Source organism: Clarias gariepinus, chromosome 3, assembly GCF_024256425.1.
Source record: "Clarias gariepinus isolate MV-2021 ecotype Netherlands chromosome 3, CGAR_prim_01v2, whole genome shotgun sequence".
In the NCBI taxonomy this organism is placed as follows: Eukaryota; Metazoa; Chordata; class Actinopteri; order Siluriformes; family Clariidae; genus Clarias; species Clarias gariepinus.
The window spans coordinates 43,562,355-43,583,759 of NC_071102.1; the positions used below are offsets into that span (position 1 = coordinate 43,562,355).

General features: G+C 37.4%; 1 protein-coding gene across 2 annotated transcripts in view; it reads left to right on the forward strand.

Annotated features, from left to right (window-relative positions):
- rbm20 (RNA binding motif protein 20) overlaps positions 1–21,405 on the forward strand; it is a 51,901-nt gene that overhangs the window by 24,570 nt on the left and 5,926 nt on the right. Inside the window, exons 1-11 of one of the 2 annotated variants that reach the window (XM_053493443.1) lie at positions 699–756; positions 8,616–9,555; positions 10,267–10,328; positions 10,728–10,828; positions 11,326–11,423; positions 17,524–17,667; positions 18,324–18,455; positions 18,549–18,628; positions 19,891–20,365; positions 20,463–20,561; positions 20,665–21,157. In XM_053493443.1, the coding sequence (XP_053349418.1) occupies positions 749–756; positions 8,616–9,555; positions 10,267–10,328; positions 10,728–10,828; positions 11,326–11,423; positions 17,524–17,667; positions 18,324–18,455; positions 18,549–18,628; positions 19,891–20,365; positions 20,463–20,561; positions 20,665–21,157 (2,632 nt within the window). In that variant the 5' untranslated portion in view covers positions 699–748. Of the gene's footprint in view, positions 1–698; positions 757–8,615; positions 9,556–10,266; positions 10,329–10,727; positions 10,829–11,325; positions 11,424–17,523; positions 17,668–18,323; positions 18,456–18,548; positions 18,629–19,890; positions 20,366–20,462; positions 20,562–20,664; positions 21,158–21,405 lie in introns of those variants that run through there. The other variant, XM_053493442.1, reaches the window with a different exon arrangement.

Sequence of the window (21,405 nt, forward strand, 5' to 3'; positions counted from 1 at the left end):
ATTCCCATAAATTCTGCATAACTGAGCAACGCACTTCGTCAGTGTACATCAGGGTGATGTTAGGAGATGATGGATTTATCGCCGTGATGAATTTACAGTATTCTTGAAAAGTTTACTCTTACAGTAAAAAGTTATTAATTAGCAGTTTCCATTTTAAAGTTCTATTTATATATTAGTTTTTTTTTAAAGTGATTGTGTGATATTTTTAAATTTTGCAACATGCTAAAATGCATTTTATTTTATATTATATATTTTTTTTACTTCAACCACAGCAGAAAAAAATCTCACGATACATACAGTGCAACTTTAAAAGAAGATGGAGAAAATGTGGGGGAAAAGATTCCAATATTTGATAAAAATAAATAAATAAATAAATAAATAAATAAATATAAGTTAAGGAAAAATTCTATGCAAATGATTCCACTGCTACAAACTCAAACACCGCAGTCTTGAAAGTGTAACTTGTATGATATATTGCATTTGAAATGATGACGTTATTACAAAAAATATATAGATTTATTTGTTTCTGCGTTGTTAGTATCTGGAATTGTGCTTGTCCCCGGGTTTTGCTAAGCACTCGTGGCATTTCGCAGCCCGTCATGCAGTCATAAAGCAGCCTGCTAGAATCAGTCACACACATAGACCAGGCAGGGCAGCTATGAGTGTGTGTGTGTGTATGTGTGTGTGTGTGTGGTAAGTGGAGGTCACAGTAAGGAGACACGTGTGCCAAAAAGCTAGTGCACGTCCAATGAGCAGGTCAGTCTTTGTCCTTTTATTCTTTTTGTCCATATTGGTGAATTGAAAGTGTGTGTGTGTGTGTGTTTGAGAGGAAGAGATAGAAAGGTCTCATTGACGTGTTCAGAGAGGTGTGTGGTTTAGCACATTCTTATCCACACTTGTCTTTCAGTCCTCACTCATCTCCATGGCTAATTTATCAGTTCCTATTGTCCAGTTTTTGGAGCGGCTGCGACTGTCTGCGTGTGTGTGTGTGTGTGTGTGTGTGTTTATAGGTTTGTAAAGAAACTCTTTATTCTAGGTGCATCTCATTAAACATCAAAGAACGGTGTAGTTAAACTTCTTTTCCAGGCTTTTTATTTAAAGTCTTTTTTTAATACAAATGTTATAATGTGATGGCAGAGTTTTATTACAAACAGATAATCTTTCTTTTTTTATTCTTTCTCAAGTTTGTGACTGGATACTTTTATTGTCTGTTTTTAGAAGAAAAAACCTGTTACCAGTCGCAAATTTTATTCTAAGCATATCATGTTGTAATTTGTGTTATATTTTTGTATAATAGTCATTAACATTTTAGCCATAGCTTTTGAAGTTAAGCTAAATGCGCAGTATTTAAAGAAATGTTGTGTTAAATAAATTTGTTTAATGTTGTGTTAAATGTAAAAAAAAAGCTAAACTTATAACTATATATTTAAAATTGTATTCTATATAACACTACAAATATGCATGTAGGATTTTAACATTTGCCATGCCTTTTTAGTTTTATTAACATTTATAAATATTATATTTCAAATGTAGCCACTCTTCTATATACATTTTTCAGAAAAACTAATTAAAGATTTTTTTTTATTTCATATTATCTTTCAATTCAATTTTATGAAAAATATTTTTAACGTTGATCATTTTCGCAAAACAGCTTTACAGAATCAAAAGAAAATTATGGAAATGTGTCTATTCAGTTAAAATTATCATTGATTTTAAATAAATTTTAATTTTATCATAATATATTTTTAAAACATTGGAGAGATGGAATGCAATACACTAAAAATAAATATACAGTATATTGGACTATTTTTAAATAAACCATTAAGTAAAATTGCAGCTTAATTTGTTTGTTATTTTAATAAATAACACTAAATGCTACTACTAAAACTAAAAATTATTATTTTAGATGTAATAATACGTGTGTAGGATGTTTTGGTATTAAATTCAAACAGTTCAGACATTTACTTAAAAATATTCATAATTGAATAATCAGGAAAGTAATTTCGGGGTAAGTAGTACAACATTTTCAGGAAAAATACATTATACTATAATTACTCTTAATTAAATTGTTGCATCCTAACAACAGTTTGATGCTAAGACAAACGTGCTAAAACACTACAGATAAACTCAATGCTCTAATAAAAAAAAAAAAAAAATTCAGTCATCAAGTCAACTTCTGTAATTTAAGTCCATGATGCAACAGTAGAATATTCAATTAAATTAAATTAATAAGCTGCAAAGATTTTGAACTTAAAAAACAAGGTACTGAAATTGAAGTTAAATGCTTGTCAGAGAAAGTGTAACACCGAGCAGAACTTTTAAATGAGAACACAAACATAAATAACAGACTGAAATCTAATACAATGACGATGACATCGCTAAGTGCTGTGTGTAACTGATGTTGTGCTTATATGAACTTTGGACTTACTTTGGCATTAGATTTATTTTAAGTAATGGTTCCCTATGAAATTACAGTCATCGCATTTAAAGTTAAATGTATCTTTAAAAAATGTTTGAATAAAGTAAAATGAACAAACGTAGAAACATTTTTATTGTACATTTTTATTGAACATTGAAAATTCTTTTGAATAATATTTTTAAGTGTAAAGTTGTAACTATATTCTAGCCTTTCTATTCTAGAAATATACATAATGTTAAGACACATAAAGTCACTTGTACACACTAACATAAAATTAATGATAATATTCATGCTAATACTGAAATTTATTACACAGCACTTATTATAATGGATTATTTATATAACTTTATTTACAACATGTATAAGAATATAAATATACTCATTGTGTTACAATTATCAAGTTTAAATATATAATGTATATTTTGATAGATATTTTATATTGTATGTAACACTATGTTAAAATTTTTTAAAAATTTTTTTTATGAATTTTAAATTCATAAACAAAATAAGTTTAGTAAGATAAGGTAATAATGTTGATTGAGCAAACAAATAGTAAAACAAATGGTAAAGCAAAGCTCCTCTGGTGTGTTACTTGTTTTAAAGTCTATGTCCCAAAGTGTTGGTGAAGTTCTTAATGCAGTGGCTAAGTTTCTCTCTCTCTCTCTCTCTCTCTCTCTCTCTCTCTATATATATATATATATATATATATATATATATATATATATATACATTTTTTGGACCTGAATTTCAATTTCCAAAACACAATCTCTTGCACAGCATTATTATTATTATTCAAATATCCAATTCAGGTGTGTCTGCTGCCAGTGACCTGATATATATATATATATATATATATATATATATATATATATATATATATATATATATATATATATATATATATACAATTATAAATATATAAATATATAAAACTAAGCAATTATAGCAAAATTTTATGTTATTATATTCCACAAAAATTCAGTTATTTATTTTATTACTTTTAATTTCAGTGTATAACATCTGTGTAAATCTTCACATCCGATATTGTTATTATAGCTGAATTGTGTACGGCACCTTAAACATATCTGATTTTCTTGTAAAAAAAAAAAAAAAAAGGTATCACATAAGTAAAAGAAGAGAGGGTTTGGGTGTGTATATGTATGTGTGTTTATATGTATATAGTACTGGCCCAGCTGGTACTGAAACATGAGGCTTTATTTAGAAGTGTGTGAAGAATGATGACGGACGCAAGGGACCCGCTGTAAAACACTCCCTTTATCAATTCCTTCAGTGACAGTGGGATTCCCATGCAGTGTCCGCTACAATCACTTCTACTTAACGTCCATGGTGAAAAGCTCACTTGTCTGTTTGTTGTTCAAGTGCTGAATGAAATATATTCAGTTGCTAAATTAATACAGAAAAGAAAGATAAATAAAAGTGAATAAAAGTTCATTTTAATTGATATAAAAATAGAACACATCACTTTCACTAATTATTTATATTTTTGTTGTTTACATTTTTTATAATTAAAAAATATGACAAACGCAATGTTACGTTTTTAAGCAATTTCTACGTTTGTTAAAAACTAAAAGAAAATAGCAGCATTCAGTAATGCAGTGAATAATCATTTTTACAGACATTTTATATTTGTAGCACTGACTGCTTGTTTATGATGTCCAAATGACTGTAGTTATGAAAAGTCAATTAATTAAATTTTATGATTTAAATCTGTGCTGTTCATTGCTGATGGAATAAGACTAAAGACATTAATGATACCGCGAAACACTCCTCGGTCATTCTGAAAAGGGTACATCAATTGTTGGCTTCAAATTTGGCCAATGTTGTAGTGCAGTATATTAAATAACAGATCATTAACACATGGCTTTATTACAGTCTGGCAAATACTAAAAGGATCGTTAGTAGTAACTATAACATAAATATATGCTGACTGCTCCATTGAATTTTTATTTTAGATCCATTCTAATAAAATAAAAAAGTTTACAAATAACACATTTTTTGATAGATGACTTTTTTTGTCTTTTGTACAAACTTATTTTTAGACATGGATTAGTTTTATTAGTTAGTTTCTGTTTATTTGGAAATTAGAAAGTGTCTGGAAAGTGACTGAGAAGGTTTTCATTTTTGATCTGAGAAAAAAAGATTTGAAAGCAATCTTTTTTACAAACTACTGTATAAAAAATTTTGACCTTGTGATGACATGTGATATGATTGATTTACTGTAAGAATGATTTAAGAATGATTTTTGTCACACAGGCACAAAATGGTCGACTGAATGGGTGGATGGGATGATTATATACTTTAATACATAAATCTGAAACTCTTTAAAATTGACAAAATATATACAGTTTTAAATTTTAGAGTTTGGTTTGTAAGAATTCTTGACAGTTCATATAAGTATAGCTGTTTTTAAATTCTAATGGAAATATTTCATAGTTTCACCAGATTCCAAAACCTAAATTTCAGTTAATTTACTTTTATTTCATTTGTGTTTTTTTTTTAGTTTTTTTTATTTACACATAAATCGAACTAAAAAGTCAGATATTCTGTGCTATTATTATAAAATGTTACTTGAGTGTATAACATTTCATTTTGGCTTTCTCTTTCCTGACCTGTTGCAATAGGGTAAAAATTCAACAATAAAACTCTTGTTATTTTTAGAAACTCTTGTTATTAATAACTTATGTTAGTCTTTAGACAATATGGGGTAAGTTAGACAAGATTAACTAAAAACTAACATTGAAAAGCATTATTTTATAAGGGTGTACGTCATCCACTCATATTACTAATAATTACATTGTAAAATGAATAAACGATAAATATATAATAAAAGAAATGCAGAACAGTATAAATTTCATAAACTCTTTCTGGGATTTAACGAAGGTTTACGCACGCTCCGCAGGAGTGCTGTAGAGGACAGGGTGTTAATTTTAGTATCATGGATGATCAGGCTGGTATGTTGACCAGACAGAATCATATTCTATTTGTGATAACAGAGTGGTATCGGTTGCGTGCATGACTGCTTGAACTTGAGCGTCAAGCTAGAATTAGATCTGTGGATGGCGTAATGTTTTTGAGTTAGTCTGGCCCGGGTTTCCATGTTTGGAACGGACCTACAGGTATAATGAGGAAAATTTACCTATAATGAGGTGTAAAATAAAGGTGTATTTATGCATGTTCTTCTTTACTTCTTTAAACCTGATGCCAAGTTGCTAAACATTTGGTTTGTCACTGTGTATCAAACTTTAGTCAAGTAAAAATTTTTGATTTTAGAGAGTTATGTAATTTGCATAAAAAATATTCCGATCAGTTAGCTAAGATTTTTAAGTTTTATTGGCGAGTTCTTGGCGATCGAGTCATTTTTACTTAACCGAACAGAAGGTCATAACTTTTCTCCACTTCTAGTGTTTCTAAACAAACTGTACATGTGGGAAGTTAAATAGTTTCACGGTGTAATTCGTCTTGACAGCATGCTATGATTCATACATTCATACACTAAAAGCTTCAGAATCACAACAAGGAAACATCTGGTTTTATCTAATTTATCAAATGCACTGGCATGCATAGCCTCCGGACAAGATTTAACCAGACGTGTGTAAAATCGGTGACATTTCCATATGAGGGCTTTGATAATAAGCCTTGACTCGGCGTAAAAATGCAGTCTAACTTCTGTCAGAGTTAACGCGTTAATTTACACTAACACTTGACCACTTGAATGCTTTTTTCACTAAGGATGGATTTGGGAAAATTTCGCAACTTCATGCGCATTAAACAAAAAATAAATGCATGAAACAAACCATAGTGCTGTTTTCTCAAATTCTTAGGAGGTGTTGATTAAACAAGATTGGAAAACATGTAATTATAGATATGGTAAAATTTTGTGCATGGAAAGAGAAGTTCATTTATGCTTTTATGGAAGTAGTATCCAGTGTTAGCTCATGGAAAAGCTGCGATGTTTTTTTTTTTTCAGATTTATTTTTTTTGTCTTCTATAACGTAACGTTTGGCGAGTCCACTTTAAATGTAGCTGCAGAATGAGTGGAAATTCTCCTGCAACCTAGAGTTAGTGCCAGATTTATTTGCGCCACTACAAATACATAAAGACTTTGGGATTATCCTTGGCACAGACCTAACCCTGCAGATCGTTCCTGTCTGCATGTGAACATTTCAGAACTTGATAGCTGTTGGTTTGCACGTCAGACTGGTGTAACCTTGCAATTCGAAGTGATCTGAAAGGGCATAGGTATGGCTACCATCATTTATGTTGATGTTTTACTGCTTGTAAGCCATAAAGCAAGACCTTCTGCAGCCACCGGCAGATCTCTGTCTGAGACAGCTGTCCTGAAGCACAACAGCTGCACGGACTTACAGGCATGCTTTACCCGGAAAATCACATTTCTGAATGGTACGTCACACCGTAAATAATGGCTCCTTTCTTAATTCAGTGACGTATATTTAACTACGCCTAAAGACACTCCTGCTAGACGTAAATTGTTTGGCAAGATTTACGATCTGATTTGAAAAGTCTGGCAATTTGTAAATCTCATTCAGCTGCTTCTTCAGCGAGGTGCCACTGATAGATTGCAATTATTGCAACTCAGTACGGATATGTCCTTTCACATTCCAGCAGCTCATTCATCAGGCTCGTCTTCTTCAGCACCGGATCAGTGTCCTTACCGTATGCCTGAACAATTTGGTCATGATTTCTTTTTAGACTTTTAGTGACAATAGGATGAACATTCGAAGCAACAGACTATTGCCTTATTAACACGCTCTGCATCAAACAACGGTTAGTTAGCGGCTTGTCTAGGGTTGGATTTTACGATCTGAAAACAGTAATATGAGTCCTTATCAAAACCCTAGACGCCTCGAACAACCCAGTGCTGAGGTGTTAATCCTCCTATAAGGTTAGGCTGTACAAATTCCAATTAAAAAAAAAAAAATGTAGACTGCAATCTTGTTCCTTGACAGGACATGTGAACGCTTGGAGGATCATGTTTTGCTTTTGAAAGGAAATGAATCCTGATGCCTAATTGTGTCACTTGCTATTTAAGGGACCTTGATTCAATCTGATATATGCAAAAACCTGGCAACGGGTCATACAGTTCCCTGCTTTGGGATTTCGCCTTTATCTGAACGTTACCTAGTATGCGTGACGAGAAGGGAGGAATGATTAGGATACTGTACACGCTTTGATTAGGGTTACTGCATGCTAAAGTTAGGTGGCATATAAACACATAAATCAGTAGAGAGAAACAGGCAATGACAGTAAATCAGGACACCAGCCAGAGTGCCCAGTTTCTTATCCCAATGTATACTTACATAAGCTACGTCTTCTGTTTAGGGTTTATTTATTTCTATATTGAGGATCTGAGGATTTTCATTATTTATTTATTTACTTCCAGTATAGTTTATTCTCCTCAAGGTCTGGCGGGTTTAAAAAAATTAACACCAATATTATAGTAATAAGTTCATAAATAATGCAAATCTTACAGTATAGGGCTTGGTAGGCAAAATAATTTCGTGCAAACTGGGATGCAAAAATTAATCAATAAATAATCTGCAAAAAAACTTTTAAGGCTGCTGTACCTTGCAATGACTCAACCACCGCTACTTTTTTTTTTACGTTTGCCCTAAAAAGAAAGAAACAAAGAAAGAAAGAAGCTTGGTAAATTTGAGGCCACAAAAGCATTTTACTATTTTTGGGATGCCGACACAAGGTTTGTCATCTTTACTTACACATAAAACATTAAATTATCCATTTTTAAACTGTGTTTCCTGGTATTTTACTGTAAACATGACATTTGCTATAAAACAACATTAGTGAACTAATCATACAAAAGCCATACCTCTCTAAATATTTCTGGAGTTTTTATTTATCCGGATCATGTAAATGATGTAATGATGTAACACCTCTTGTAACCCTTTGTAGCCCAATAGTATATCAGATTTTATAACTGTAGCACAATGTCCCGTTCCTAATCACTTAAAAAATATATAGCAGACATAACCAGCACTCCCTGTACTGGAACTTGCAGAGTTACACATATTCGTAAAACATTGATAAACCCAAAATTACATAAGGAATATCTAGACCACTTGACTTCTTTGATGTTTCATTTTACTTTTGTCCTCTCTTTGCACACTGAACTGACTCATAGTCCTGACTCTCCTTACAGTACTGGTTCAGGAGATAAGTTTGATAAGAAGGTGCTTCCTGTTGGTGGAGCCGGACAAACTCTGCTGCTTACTCCGGCCAGTTTGCAGCTGGCCCAGCTCCAGGCCCAGCTCACCCTGCAACGCCTCAAACTCGCCCAGAGTAGCAACACTGCTGCTGCCGCCACAGTTCTCAATCAAGTCCTCTCCAATGTGGCCATGTCACAGCCACTATTTAACCAGCTTAGGGGCTCCAGCATCCCCCAGGCGTCAGGAACAGGCTTTCCTTCCACACCCATAACCTTTCCCCCTCCTGCCACCCCACTAGGCACCCTGGTAGGGGGTACGTTTGCTCAGAATCATGCAGGAATCCGAATGAATCACTATGGAGGAAGCGGAAACCTGAACCAGAATGTCAACCCACATGGGGAATGTGGGAATAAGGCCAGCAAATTTCAGGCGGGGTTTCTGGGTGGAACCACAGCAGGGGCCAGTAAAGCAGGTGAAGGAGGACAGTATGGAAGCATTGGTGGCCCCAAAACCAAAAACCAAAACAACTACCCAAGAGACCTCTACTCATCTGAGGGTCAAGTCCAAGACTCTGGCCATACAGAACAATGGAAAAACTCAAACAGCTTTCCCATCTCAAGTAAACTGGATGTAGGAACGGGTGTTATGAGCAATACATGGGTGCCTTCCACACAAGGATTTATTGCTCCTCGAGCTGAACTATACAATCCTGAGGAGCCCACTAGTGAGCCCAAGTTTAACCAAGCAGGAGGCCTTGGGTTTAGCACAACTGGTGGTCAGCAGGGGTTTGTGGGATACTCACAGCAACAGACGGGTGAGGAGGGGCTAAGGATGACATTACAAGCGCACCAGATCAACGACTATCATGGCATCACGCCATCGCACCTACCACACCAGTGCACCATTTGTGAAAAGAAGGTTTACAATTTGAAGGTGAGTGAGAGTAACCAATCAAGTGCTTCACAGGTGGGGTGGGGGTTGTGTCAGGGAAACGGGGCTAGCATGTACATTTACATTTGGGCATTTGGCAGACGCTCTTATCCAGAGCGACTTACATTTTTATCTCATTACACATCTGAGCAGTTGAGGGTTAAGGGCCTTGCTCAAGGGCCCAACAGTGGCAACTTGGTGGTTGTGGGGTTTGAACCTGGGATCTTCCGAACCGTAGTCCAATGCCTTAACCACTGAGCTACCCCTGGCCCCAATACAATGGCATGTAATAGTCTTATTTACTCCTCTTGGTCATGACAACCCTTTTACAAAAAAAGAATAAAAACAACGGTTTCTGATCTTCTTTATAAAACTTGAGAGAGAGGCGTTTTATGATAGAAAAGGTGATGAGTAACAGCTGCAACTGACACATAAATGACCTTCTGCTGCATGCTTAATCACAGCGTCAATTGTTCTCAGGTTAGTGTGAAAGCTGAGATAGCAGCTGGCTTGAAAAGATTGGAGGCAGGCGTTGGGGGCAGGATGTGCACCACTGTTTAGGAGTGCTGCTTTCATATCACTCCTTCATTCAGCATTCTTGCTCTGCATGACTCGGTTCTCTATGCCGAACTGTGGAATCGCATACAGTGGAAAAGAGGATCCAGGGACAATCATTGCTGACTAATGGACTGTGTATGTGTATCACCTTTTCAGGATTGGGACCAGCATGTAAAGGGCAAGTTGCATATACAGAATTGCTCGCTGTACACCGATGGGTAAGTAAAGAGACAAAGTACCTTTACTTTATGTAGTTAGATTTGGAGTTAAGAGAAAATGTTTGTGGCTATTAGGAGAAGTGAGTGTATAGAGTTTTGCTGCTAAAACAAGAAAGATGTTTATAGGCTTGGCTGTCTGGTTTAGGCGTAGCATATATATTATTTTATCTCTTGCATTAAATGAAAGTGGATGGATTTTTATGCCAATAAGATAAGTAACCAAAATAACCTTACTTTAGCCCATTAATTAACCCTATTAAAAAAGGTTGAGGTGTTAGGTAGTAGTCTGACACTATGTTTACCAAAGTAATGACCTACATCTGAGCCGGGTCATGAGATAAGAGCCAGTGAGACTGCTGTGGGATTTGGGGTCTAAAAGCAGCGCTGTCCCTCTTACAGCCCTGCACTCGGAGCCCTGCACTTTCCCGTCACCTCGGAAGGATGCCTCGGCTCAGCTTTGAATAACAACACCATGGCATACTCGTCCAGCGCTGGCCAAGGTAAGCTGAATCAAGGAGTTTCCCCTTTGTGCAGTATGTTTGGTAACAAAAGAGGAGGGTCTGAGAGAAATGAGGCGTGATATTGAGGCTAGGATGTATTTTTAGGGGCAGTCATTCGGGTCGCAGCCAGAGCACGTGGCCTGCAGGATCGCTCGCAGGACAGCATTTATTTATAACAGTGGGCAGAGTCGGTTGAGCAATGGCGGTCACGGCGTCCTAGGAAGCGAAGCGCGCTTTAGACTTGATGAGTTCTGAAAGTTTTAGATGTGAAACAAAACATGTGTGAGAGACGAGGAGGATGAAGTAGAAGAAAGTCACATCACTCGGTGAGTAGAGATTATGGAAAATGTAACGTTAGAGAAGGATTAGTCAAAAACACGGGGAAACAACCTCTTTATGACCCAAGCAACCAGAATTTTAAAGGTGACCTTAAAAATCTAGCATTACATACAACACAAGGTTTCTTGATCATGACCTTTGTTTATTTGGTTCTGCAGATGTTTCGACTGGAGGAACCTCTTTTTTACCAGCTGCATCTATGAAGTCATTTCCTCTCTCGGGGGCGGGATTTACCTCACACCAGCCGGGAACAAAGGTCAGCCATAGATGTCTGAGACATCATCAGTTTTCACAAATCTTATCAATGAAAGCCAGAGCAAATGATCTAGGATTTACTTGGAATTTACTTCATCCTATCAAGGCACTGATTCAAAGCAGTTGATGCTATATTGGGTACTTGCTTTTGGAATGAATATCATTTTCATCCCATGCTGTGATGATGAATCTAATGTTCCTGTGTTAAGTGAGGAAGTGTCACCTTAAATCTGAATATAACTCAGCCGATTAGCCTCCGCCCATGTAACTCACCCGGTTGCAGAACAAATGGCAGAGGGAATACTGCGGCTTTGTTGACTGACAAATTACCGTCTGCTTATTACTACGGCTTGAAAGCAATTACAGATAAACACGGAAGAGATTAATCACCCCAGATACTGCGAGCTAGACACAGATGGATTGCGTGAACAGTTTGTGACTAGCATAAAGATATATTTTAATGTACAGACCCATCATGGAAATTTTTCCAGTTTCTCATCATTGATTCGCCAGCTGTTGATTCATTACTGATTGCTTTCGGTTTTTAGTTATTAGCTGCTCATGCCGCGGTGCAGTTGCTGTTTTGTCTTTGAGGTGATCCAGGGGTAGGAATACTTTCAGGACAACTGCTCTGGTGGCTTTAACTCGTGGCAAACAGATCTAATTCCACACACACTTTTGTTTTATTTGTCTGTGTAGTCTTTTTATAGCACTGGACAGATGCGTTTTGAGATATAACTCTAGTAATACGTCATAGGTCATGAGATCGAAGTGGCTGAAGGGCTCAGACAGAGGGCTGTGATTTTTATAGGATACAAATATGTTTATTTTACCAGTTTTGTTATATTCGTAGCTAATAGTAACACTGCCAAAGACAGGTTTAAATCACTTGTGTTTTGTTGGCAGATAACTTCTGTTAATTATAAGCATTTATTTCTAGAAATAAGCGAAATGATCTGCAAATACAACAATACATTTTTGCTTACAATTTTTACTAAAATATGTCCGGCAACAGGCTTATATATCTTGTGTTTGCTTCACTGTTTATTTCTTCTTTTTTATGATTCAAAATATTGGTACTTCCTAATATGTATTTTTTCTGGTAGCGTAGTTAATAAATTACATTTTGAACTATTATGATTTTCTCTAAAAAACAACAAGAAAATCAATTAATATTTATAACACTAATAATAAAATTATTGAGATTGAATATATTATTAATTAAAAGGATAAACATGAACATGGAAGCTACATATAAATGATAGCATTTACTGACGTCTACATCGTCAACCAGTTTATACTATTATTATTATTATTATTATTATTACATTAATATCTTTCTTCATTTTTCATAAAAGGCCAAAGATTTTTAGTATGATTTTAGCATTATCATAAACTTGTGCACACAATAGTTAACTTGTTTTTAATGGATATACTTTAAAAAAACAAGAAAACAAACAAACAAATAAATAACTGTGTTTTCTACATTTTTTTAATTTTCTTTGCAGTTGTTTCAGGTCTTCTTGTACAGTTTTTGAGATGTTGTAGTGCAAATGTGGCAGATAGCTGGCAATAGATGGATATCTATGGAATAAGTTTCTATTAACCATTTAAAGGATGTTTAAATCAATTGAAAGTGGAAACTCAAGGCACTAGAATTAAAAATATATCACAACTATATATCGGTGATTATTATTATTATTATTTTTTTAAATATTTATCAGAATTTATTTCGGAAATGAAATTTCCCAGACCACCATGTGGTACTTAATTAAGTTTGACTGCTTTTTCCCACTGTTTGTGTGCCACGCTGATTTCACAGCTGCATACAGCTGTTGGCCATTTATCAGGCTAGGATTACAAATAATTTAATAACTTCTTACCTCAACAGTGCATCAGGGTACATTGACTGAAAACGCTGTTTGTCTGATCCATTTTGCCGTGATTTGTTCTAGACTTTATTATATTTTTTGGTAAGTGGAAGATAAGGAGTGTAAAAGTATAACTGTAGCACATAAGCCATTTATTTACTTTAATCCAAAATGATTTAGAAGTCTGCGACCCTGATTACAGGATAAACCGGTATAGATGATGAGTGAGAGTGATTTATTTATTTATCATAATTATATGTTTATACACTGCATTTAGTTAGGAGATTAAGTGCCCAGCGGGGTATTTCGGGGTATTTTCACACATATTTTAAAGAATGTTATTGAGTGTCTTACCATCTGCTCATCTTCCTGTTCCTATGAGAGAAGAAACCTGTGATGATGTCATATTCATGGTTTTAACACTTTCTGGTGAAGGGCTCAGCCTGCAGGTTTATTGCAAGCGGTCAAGCTATGTGCTATGTGCTATGCTAATGTCCTATTGCCATCTCAGGGGTTTTTTCCTTGTCACTGTCGCCCTCGGCTTGCTCTCAGGGACTATAGACCATTTTGATTTATACACATTCACATTCCAAACTTAAATAATTCTTTTGATTGTTTAAAGCTGCTTTGCGACAATGACAATTGCTAAAAGCGCTATACTAATAAAATTAAATTGAATTGAATTAATCTACTACAATAATTCCAGATGAATGTGGAGTAACTTCTATAGAAATATAGAAAGGATACAAGACAAAACTTAATATTAAGGTAATAAAACATTTACTAATCTGTAGCTTTGCATTAACATTAGAGCTGCAATTATAGCTATTAGAGTAATAATCAATAATTACAACTATAATTTATTTAATCGCTCTTACTTTCTTTTTAAAAAATTTCGCTCTTTCTTTTTTTTCAATTCAGTTCTGATTTAGACTTTCGAAGTCCTACAGTTCTGCGGAAAATTATTACATTTTCCACAACATATTTGCAAAGCTTCTTTTGAGTTTATGGGTAGTTGAAATGTCCAACACTGACACCTGCTGGACTGGATGGTGGAGTGTGAGACTGGAAATTACTTTTTTTGTAGTCTTTGATACTTCAAACTTTCTAAGAACTACAGTACACCTGCTTGAGACAAAACCAGTCGTAAACATTAGTTCTATTGAACTGAATCAAATCACAGCTCTAATCACCTGCCTTATTGTTTCTAGATTAACAGCTCACATGGACTTGTAGTGAAGGGTGATAGAAAGAGGATGATCAGCAAGAGAAAAACAGTGACATTTTCTATTAGATGTTTGTAATTTATAGAAAGGAGTCTCTAGTTCGAGCTCTGACAGTCGGTTTTCTGTCACTCTTCAGAACATTTTTCTTTGCTTTATTAACTTCGAGGAAAAAAAGGAGGAACTACATACTGTATATTAGAAGTATCCTAATCAAATCAACATGCATCTCATATGGACACATCTTATGGATAGTTCATTAAATTCTCCTGTGATCTATCTATCTATCTATCTATCTATCTATCTATCTATCTATCTATCTATCTATCTACAGTTGTTGTTATCTGCACAACAACTTGCCACTTGTTTTATGCCACATGCTCTTTCTGATGCAACCTTTCCATTTTATCCATGCTTGGGCCCGCCATCTACAGTACTGTGCAAAAGTCTGTCTGTAGAGCAGGGATGTCTGGAAAAAAAGTGTCCACATTAAAAAAATATATTATAAAAAGCAGTAAACAGTAATTAATGAAATAAAGGCAATAATCGGTGATGTCCCTTTGTTTAAAATATAGTTTCAGGTACAGTGTGTGCAGGACATGAGCTGCGGAGTTTTACTGAACATCCTGCAGAACCAAACACGGTCCTTCTTTTTTTTTTCATTTTTATTTCATGCAGCAAAACCCAACAGCTTTATTATTATTATTATTATTATTATTATTATTATTACTTTCTTTTTTGTCTGAAAAGTGCACTTTTACACAATTTGCTGGTTCTACAGATATATTTCTGTTGGATTAATAGTTTTGCCTGGAATACTAATGGCCGTAAATCCCTTTTTTTACGTAATATTGAAGATATAAAATAAACAAATAGCAAATTTTTGTACGAAATAAAACCAGAATGCCTAAGATTTTACACAGCATATCTATCTATCTATCTATCTATCTATCTATCTATCTATCTATCTATCTATCTATCTATTATAAGTTTTCATTTGTTAGTCATTCATTTGTACTTATATCCCGCTATAAAGATCATCGGTCCACTCTGCAGCTAGAATTGTTTTTTTGTTTTCTTTTGTTCCATTTTATTCATCAAATATGACTAAAATCAAGCCATGATTTCTGTAAAAAATATTTTGAAGCTGTAGTCATTAGTAAGTGGCCTTTGGTCCAGAGGGTCTGGAAGCATTTGTGAGGACAGCAGTTACATTCCAGTCCTGAGGGACAGCTCGGATTCGACGCACTCGGTCGAGGACACACTCGGGTAGCTGTCAGGGTAAACAAACAGGAAAGGCTGCTGTTGGGTCCGAGGCCAATTTAACACCCCATGAACACGCCGGGAGGATTTTACAGCATGCGCTCCGGGAAGAGCCGGCGTATCTGGAGCAGGGGCTCACACACAGATCACATTTGTTTTGGAGCGTTTGTGAAAAGATAACACGATACCTGCGATATCTCACTTTCCGATTTAGTAAGTTATGCACGATGATGACGACAGAGTATCGCTTTTAAAATTAGCTCATAGATCTGAGTAGCATGATAGTACAATCATGTGATGGGTGGCTGCAAGAGCGGAGCAGGAGACCAGACACTAACATTGTGTGTGTGTGTGTGTGTGTTTGCACAGGATCACCCAACCACAACAGGAAAACCTACGTCTTTTTCATCCTGACGTGGTTTTCTGTTTACTACCGCTGTAAAAAGTGTTCAATGATCCGCACAACATCTTGGAGGAATTTTTTATATTCTTTATCCTCTATAAATGTTTTTTTTTTCCCCCTGAAAGACCTCATGATCTCGTACGTGACCTCATATGATTGAGAGCTCATAAACAGGTCTCAGTCCCAGAAGGCGCGCCGCCTTGCATTAACAGATCTCCCCGAAGCGCTCGGCCCTCTGCGATCACCTGTCGTTCGTTGCATTCGCCAGGCCGCCCCGCTAACGTGTAAAGATCCAGACGCGGTTTATTAGCTTGGCTCATGAGCGCGCTACTTGAAGATTATTGTCGTCTTATAACTGCATAAACAGCCTGCCGGACGCTATTTCTGTATCTGTTTATGGTGGTGACCTTCTGATAAACAGCCGCTAAGAGAATTATTGCTAAATGCTCAATACACAGCAGTCACACACACACACACACGTTGCAGATTGTGAACGCTCAAATTCGCTCTGTTTAGTTCAATTGTGTTTGTTGACGTTACTTTTAATGATTAGTATTTTCACCAATATATTAGATTTAAACAAAGCGATTCTTTTTGGTGATTTGAGTCATTTCGTTTATTTCACTTAAATGACTTCAGTCATCTGTTTAACTTCTCTTTAAACTTAAATACATGCTACATCCTTCAGATTCTTACAGTTTAAACATGGTTGGTTTATTTCAACTAAAACGCATGCAGACTTTTCCCTGATTTTTTTTTATGAAGCGACTAAGAAATTGTGATTTGATTCACTTTCAATAATTTAATATTCATAGTACGTGGTGAATTTTTTCCTCTGTGTGTGTGAAGCATTTATTGTGTTTAAAAACTGCATTCTGGAAGTGCCCTATGACCCTTCAGTCACATGTCCCGGGTTCCAACACACACACTTGTCCTGTCAATCACATACACACCGACCCACAGCACGGGTTCAGGCAATCTCGTCTGTACAATTTTTAGCCCTTAAGGAATTCACAACTCGACAAAGACATGTAGCAGACTCGCTTCGGATTAAGTGTGTGTGAGTGGCGAGAAGACGGCATTAAAGTTACAGACTCTCAGACATGCTCTGTCTCAGGATCTCAGACTGCCAGGCTCTCTCAGGCTCTTGAGTTTTCGGTCTCTTCAACACTCGGCCCCTTGAACTCTCCAGTTGCCAGGCTCTCAGACTCTCGTCTTCTCAGATTCTCAGACTCTCAGTCTGGGGTTCAGTAAAGACGCAGAAGTTCAACACTATTCCTTCTTTCTCTGTTTTTTTTCTTTTCCTTCATTCATGCTTTCTTCGTCTCTCCCCTCCCGCAGTTTGTGCCTAGGAAGCCGGGTCCTGGGCGCGTCGTGCACATCTGTAATCTCCCCGAGGGCAGCTGCACTGAGAACGATGTCATTAACCTGGGCCTCCCTTTCGGCAAAGTCACCAACTACATCCTCATGCGCTCCACACACCAGGTACGACACCGCGTGTGCTTATTTCAACCACATTCCTGATGAAGAAACAAATAAGACTTTTATTTTTTAAAATCTAATAATTATAGCTATATATATATTGTTATATATGAGTACATTAGCATAGCATATTAAATAAAATCATAATTTAAAAGGTTATCTTTGTGCGAGTTTAATGATTTGAATCATTTAAGTGAAACAAACTACAACCAAGGAAGGGGCAAATACTTTTTCACAGCACTGTATCTATTTATTTCAGCGCTGTACTATTTGTTTGATTGTTCGTTACTTGGTCTCGGTGTTCACACTTTAAGCCAGCACTTATTAAACACCTGTGTGTGTGTGTGTGTGTGTGTGTGCTGGCTCGGGTTGGAAACAGACCCAAACACCATGTGATGTGTTTTTACAGATGATGTCTCAATTGGCTTCTCCTTTTTATTTAATAGATTTTTTTTTAATCACGTATCTCCTAACATCAGCCAGATCAGATTGAGTTCCTCCGTTTAACGAGAGCATGTGAACGCAGAGTGCAGATTTGCCTCGTAACTTTCCTCGAGATTTACAGCTCTGGGAAAAGCAACACGCCCCAAAGATCTGTTGTGCTAATCCTTTAACAATGTGTGTGTGTGGGTGTGTGGGTGTCTCATTTTCATTTCCAGGCTTTCCTGGAGATGGCATATGTTGAGGCGGCCCAGGCCATGGTGCAGTACTACCAGCTCCATCCAGCCACCATCAATGACCAGAAGCTCCTCATTCGCATGTCCAAGAGATACAAGGAACTGCAGCTCAAGGTGAAGAGGCTCACATCACATTAAATATATTTTAATGTATTTCAATTAAAACGCAAGCCAACGTTTTTTTTTTTTGTGTGTGTGTGAACAAAGAAACCTGGTAAAGATGTGGAGTCCATCATCCAGGACATCAACTCTCAGAGGGAACGAGAGGAGCTGCACGAGATGGACCGGTAAGAGAAGAAATTTATCTAAAAAAGGATTAGTTTAGAGTTTAGAGTTTTAGATTAGAGTTATTTTGAATACATTTTTTTAAATTACTATCTTAAGGGGAGTGGTGACCCAGACAGCTAAGGCTCTATGTTGATGATTTGAGGATCTGAAGGTCCGGGTTCAATTGGTAGGTTGCCAGACCCCCTACCACCCAGCCATTGGATGCAGTGCTGGATCCAAGATCAGTTAGAAAAAATGGGAGGCTTGCATTAGGAAAGGCATCCGGCCTAAAACCTGTGGCAAGTTGTGTGCGGATCTTAAAACTTTCTTAAAACTTTAACTGAATAGCCTCCGAGTGGCGCAGTGGTAAAGTGCTCGCTCCTATCATCTGGAGATCGCAAGTTTGATTCCTGGGTGATGCTGTAACCTCTTACAGCCGAAAGCCTAGAGAGAGCTGATTAACCGAGCTCTTTTAGAGGGGAGGGATGAGAGGTACTTAGTGCTCCCACATAAATCACGGCTCTACGGCCAATCAGGGGCGTCTGTGAGCTCACGCAAGCAGAAGGAGTGGGTAACGCTCTCCTCTGAGTGTGGTACGCCGCCTCCAACGATGCGTGAGCGAGCAGTTCGAAAAGATGTGGTCGGTTGGCATCATATGGTTTAGAGGAAACATCAGCCATTCCGACTGAGTGGTGGTAGTAGCTTAATGTGGAGCACCCTAGTGACAGGGAGGAATTGGACACTTAACTAAATTAGGGTAGCAATTCTAAAAAATTATTTAAATAAACAAAAAAAATTAAATACTTTTAGTAACATAACCACAAGAACCCACTGAAATCCATGTATTGGGTTTATGACTCAACTTCCAAAATTAATTAGTTGTCATATTTCCAAGGATAATTATATATTTATTACGTAAAATCATGTAAAAGTTTGTGTTTTTGTTCAAAAAATTTAAGCTGAAGGCTAACATGGTTCCCCTCAGACACGTCAGCTTAGTGTAACACCCTTAGAGAAAACACACTTTACACCTTCTTCAAGAATACACGAGCTCACACATTGGTGTAATCAATTTCTGCGAAGGAATCAAACCTGAAGTCTCTGCTGCTCAGGAGACCACATCTTTTGTTGACCACAAGTTTTGTGCTGGAGCACCGTAGCCATACCAGTCTGGGCCGTGAATGCTGTCCAAGTTTCCTATGAAACTTGTAGAGATTAAATAAATAAACGAGGTGACATGTGAGCTCGTGAAGATGTTTTACCAAGTGTTTGTGTTTTATAGGTATCCCCCAGAGAGGGCACGTTCACGCAGTCCCGTCGCTCGCTCCCTGACTCCGCCCTCACACAGCCCAAGCTTCACATCCTGCAGCTCCACACACAGTCCCCAGGCGGCGCCCTGGATGAACGGCATCGGCACGGGGCGAGGGACATGGGATTGGACACCGCGTGACAGGGACGAGTGGCGGAACGACGAGGACGACAGGCCTAACGAGCGCAGGAAGCCCTACCTGAAACCGCCAGATGAGCGCAGTAGGGAGCGTTATTTCTCCTCCCACCATCCCGCCGACGATTTCTATAAGAAGGAAAAGCTCTCACGTGCGTCCCAGCACCAGAGACACGAAGCGAAGTTCAAGAGGCGAGACGGAGGCGGGGATCATCACCGGAGCAGGCATTCGGAGTCCGAGCTAACGGAGGACGGACGGGGCAGGAGGTCGAGCAGGAGGCACGAGAGGGAGGAGAGAGAGTCTAACAATCACGTACGCTACAGGACTCATTGCTCACAGTTGTTTTGGTCGAAACTAGTGTTTAAATAAGGATTTAATATTTTCTGGTTTGTGTGTGTGGGATCCACAGAAGGAATCTAATGAGCACCGAGCCAAAGACAGATCGTCGTCTCCACACAGCAGCAAACCTACAGAGCCCAGTGAGGGCGAGCGTGACCGAGAGAGCGAGGTACCTCTACAACACACAGGACATGCAATCCAGAAAACAGAAACTTGTCCTGTAGACTTTTTTTTTTACTTTATTATTTAAATTTTATATCTGTTATGCCCAGGTGGACGAGTGTGGAAGTGGTGAGGAGACAGAGGGCGAGTGCTGGTACCCCAAAAGCATGGAGGAGCTGGTGACGGTAGACGAGGTGGGAGAAGAAGACGACTCCATTGTCGAGCCCGATCTCCCCGAGCTGCAGGAGGAGGAACGTGAAGAGGAGGAGCACAAGGAAGAGGAGGAGCCCACGTCGACAAAGGTGGAAAAACAGGAACCAGTGTTGGCTCTGGAAGCTGTTCAGGAAGAAGCGCCGGAGTGTGGGTGCGCTGAAACTCCATCCTCTGACATCTCCCTCGTCCACGATGAGGAGGTAAAAAGCGAGATAGAGGAGGCTGGAGAGGCGTGTGTTTCTCTGACACACACCACAAAAACAGACAGCACGTCCGAGAGTGTGTGTCAGATGGACAAGGTGACGGACAAACACACGGGTGGTGAGACGCCAAGGACTGGTGAGATGGAGAAAAAGGAGACGCAGCATGTGGAGGAGAACCAGAAAAGAGGTACACACAAGAAACTGAGTATGTTAAAAAATTCTTTTTTGTTATACTTATATTATATGTATATAAAAAATCTATTCATCCCAGCCTCACCAGCTCTACAGCTAACTTCATCCTTCAGCTTGTAACCTTTTTAAATAGATTCTGCCACAGTCATGCCTCGTGCCCTTTACTTACCCGTCCTGTATATTTTGGGAAGACTCGCTTATTAATATTATTATATCTAAAATAAAACCAAGGTGTAAATTTGA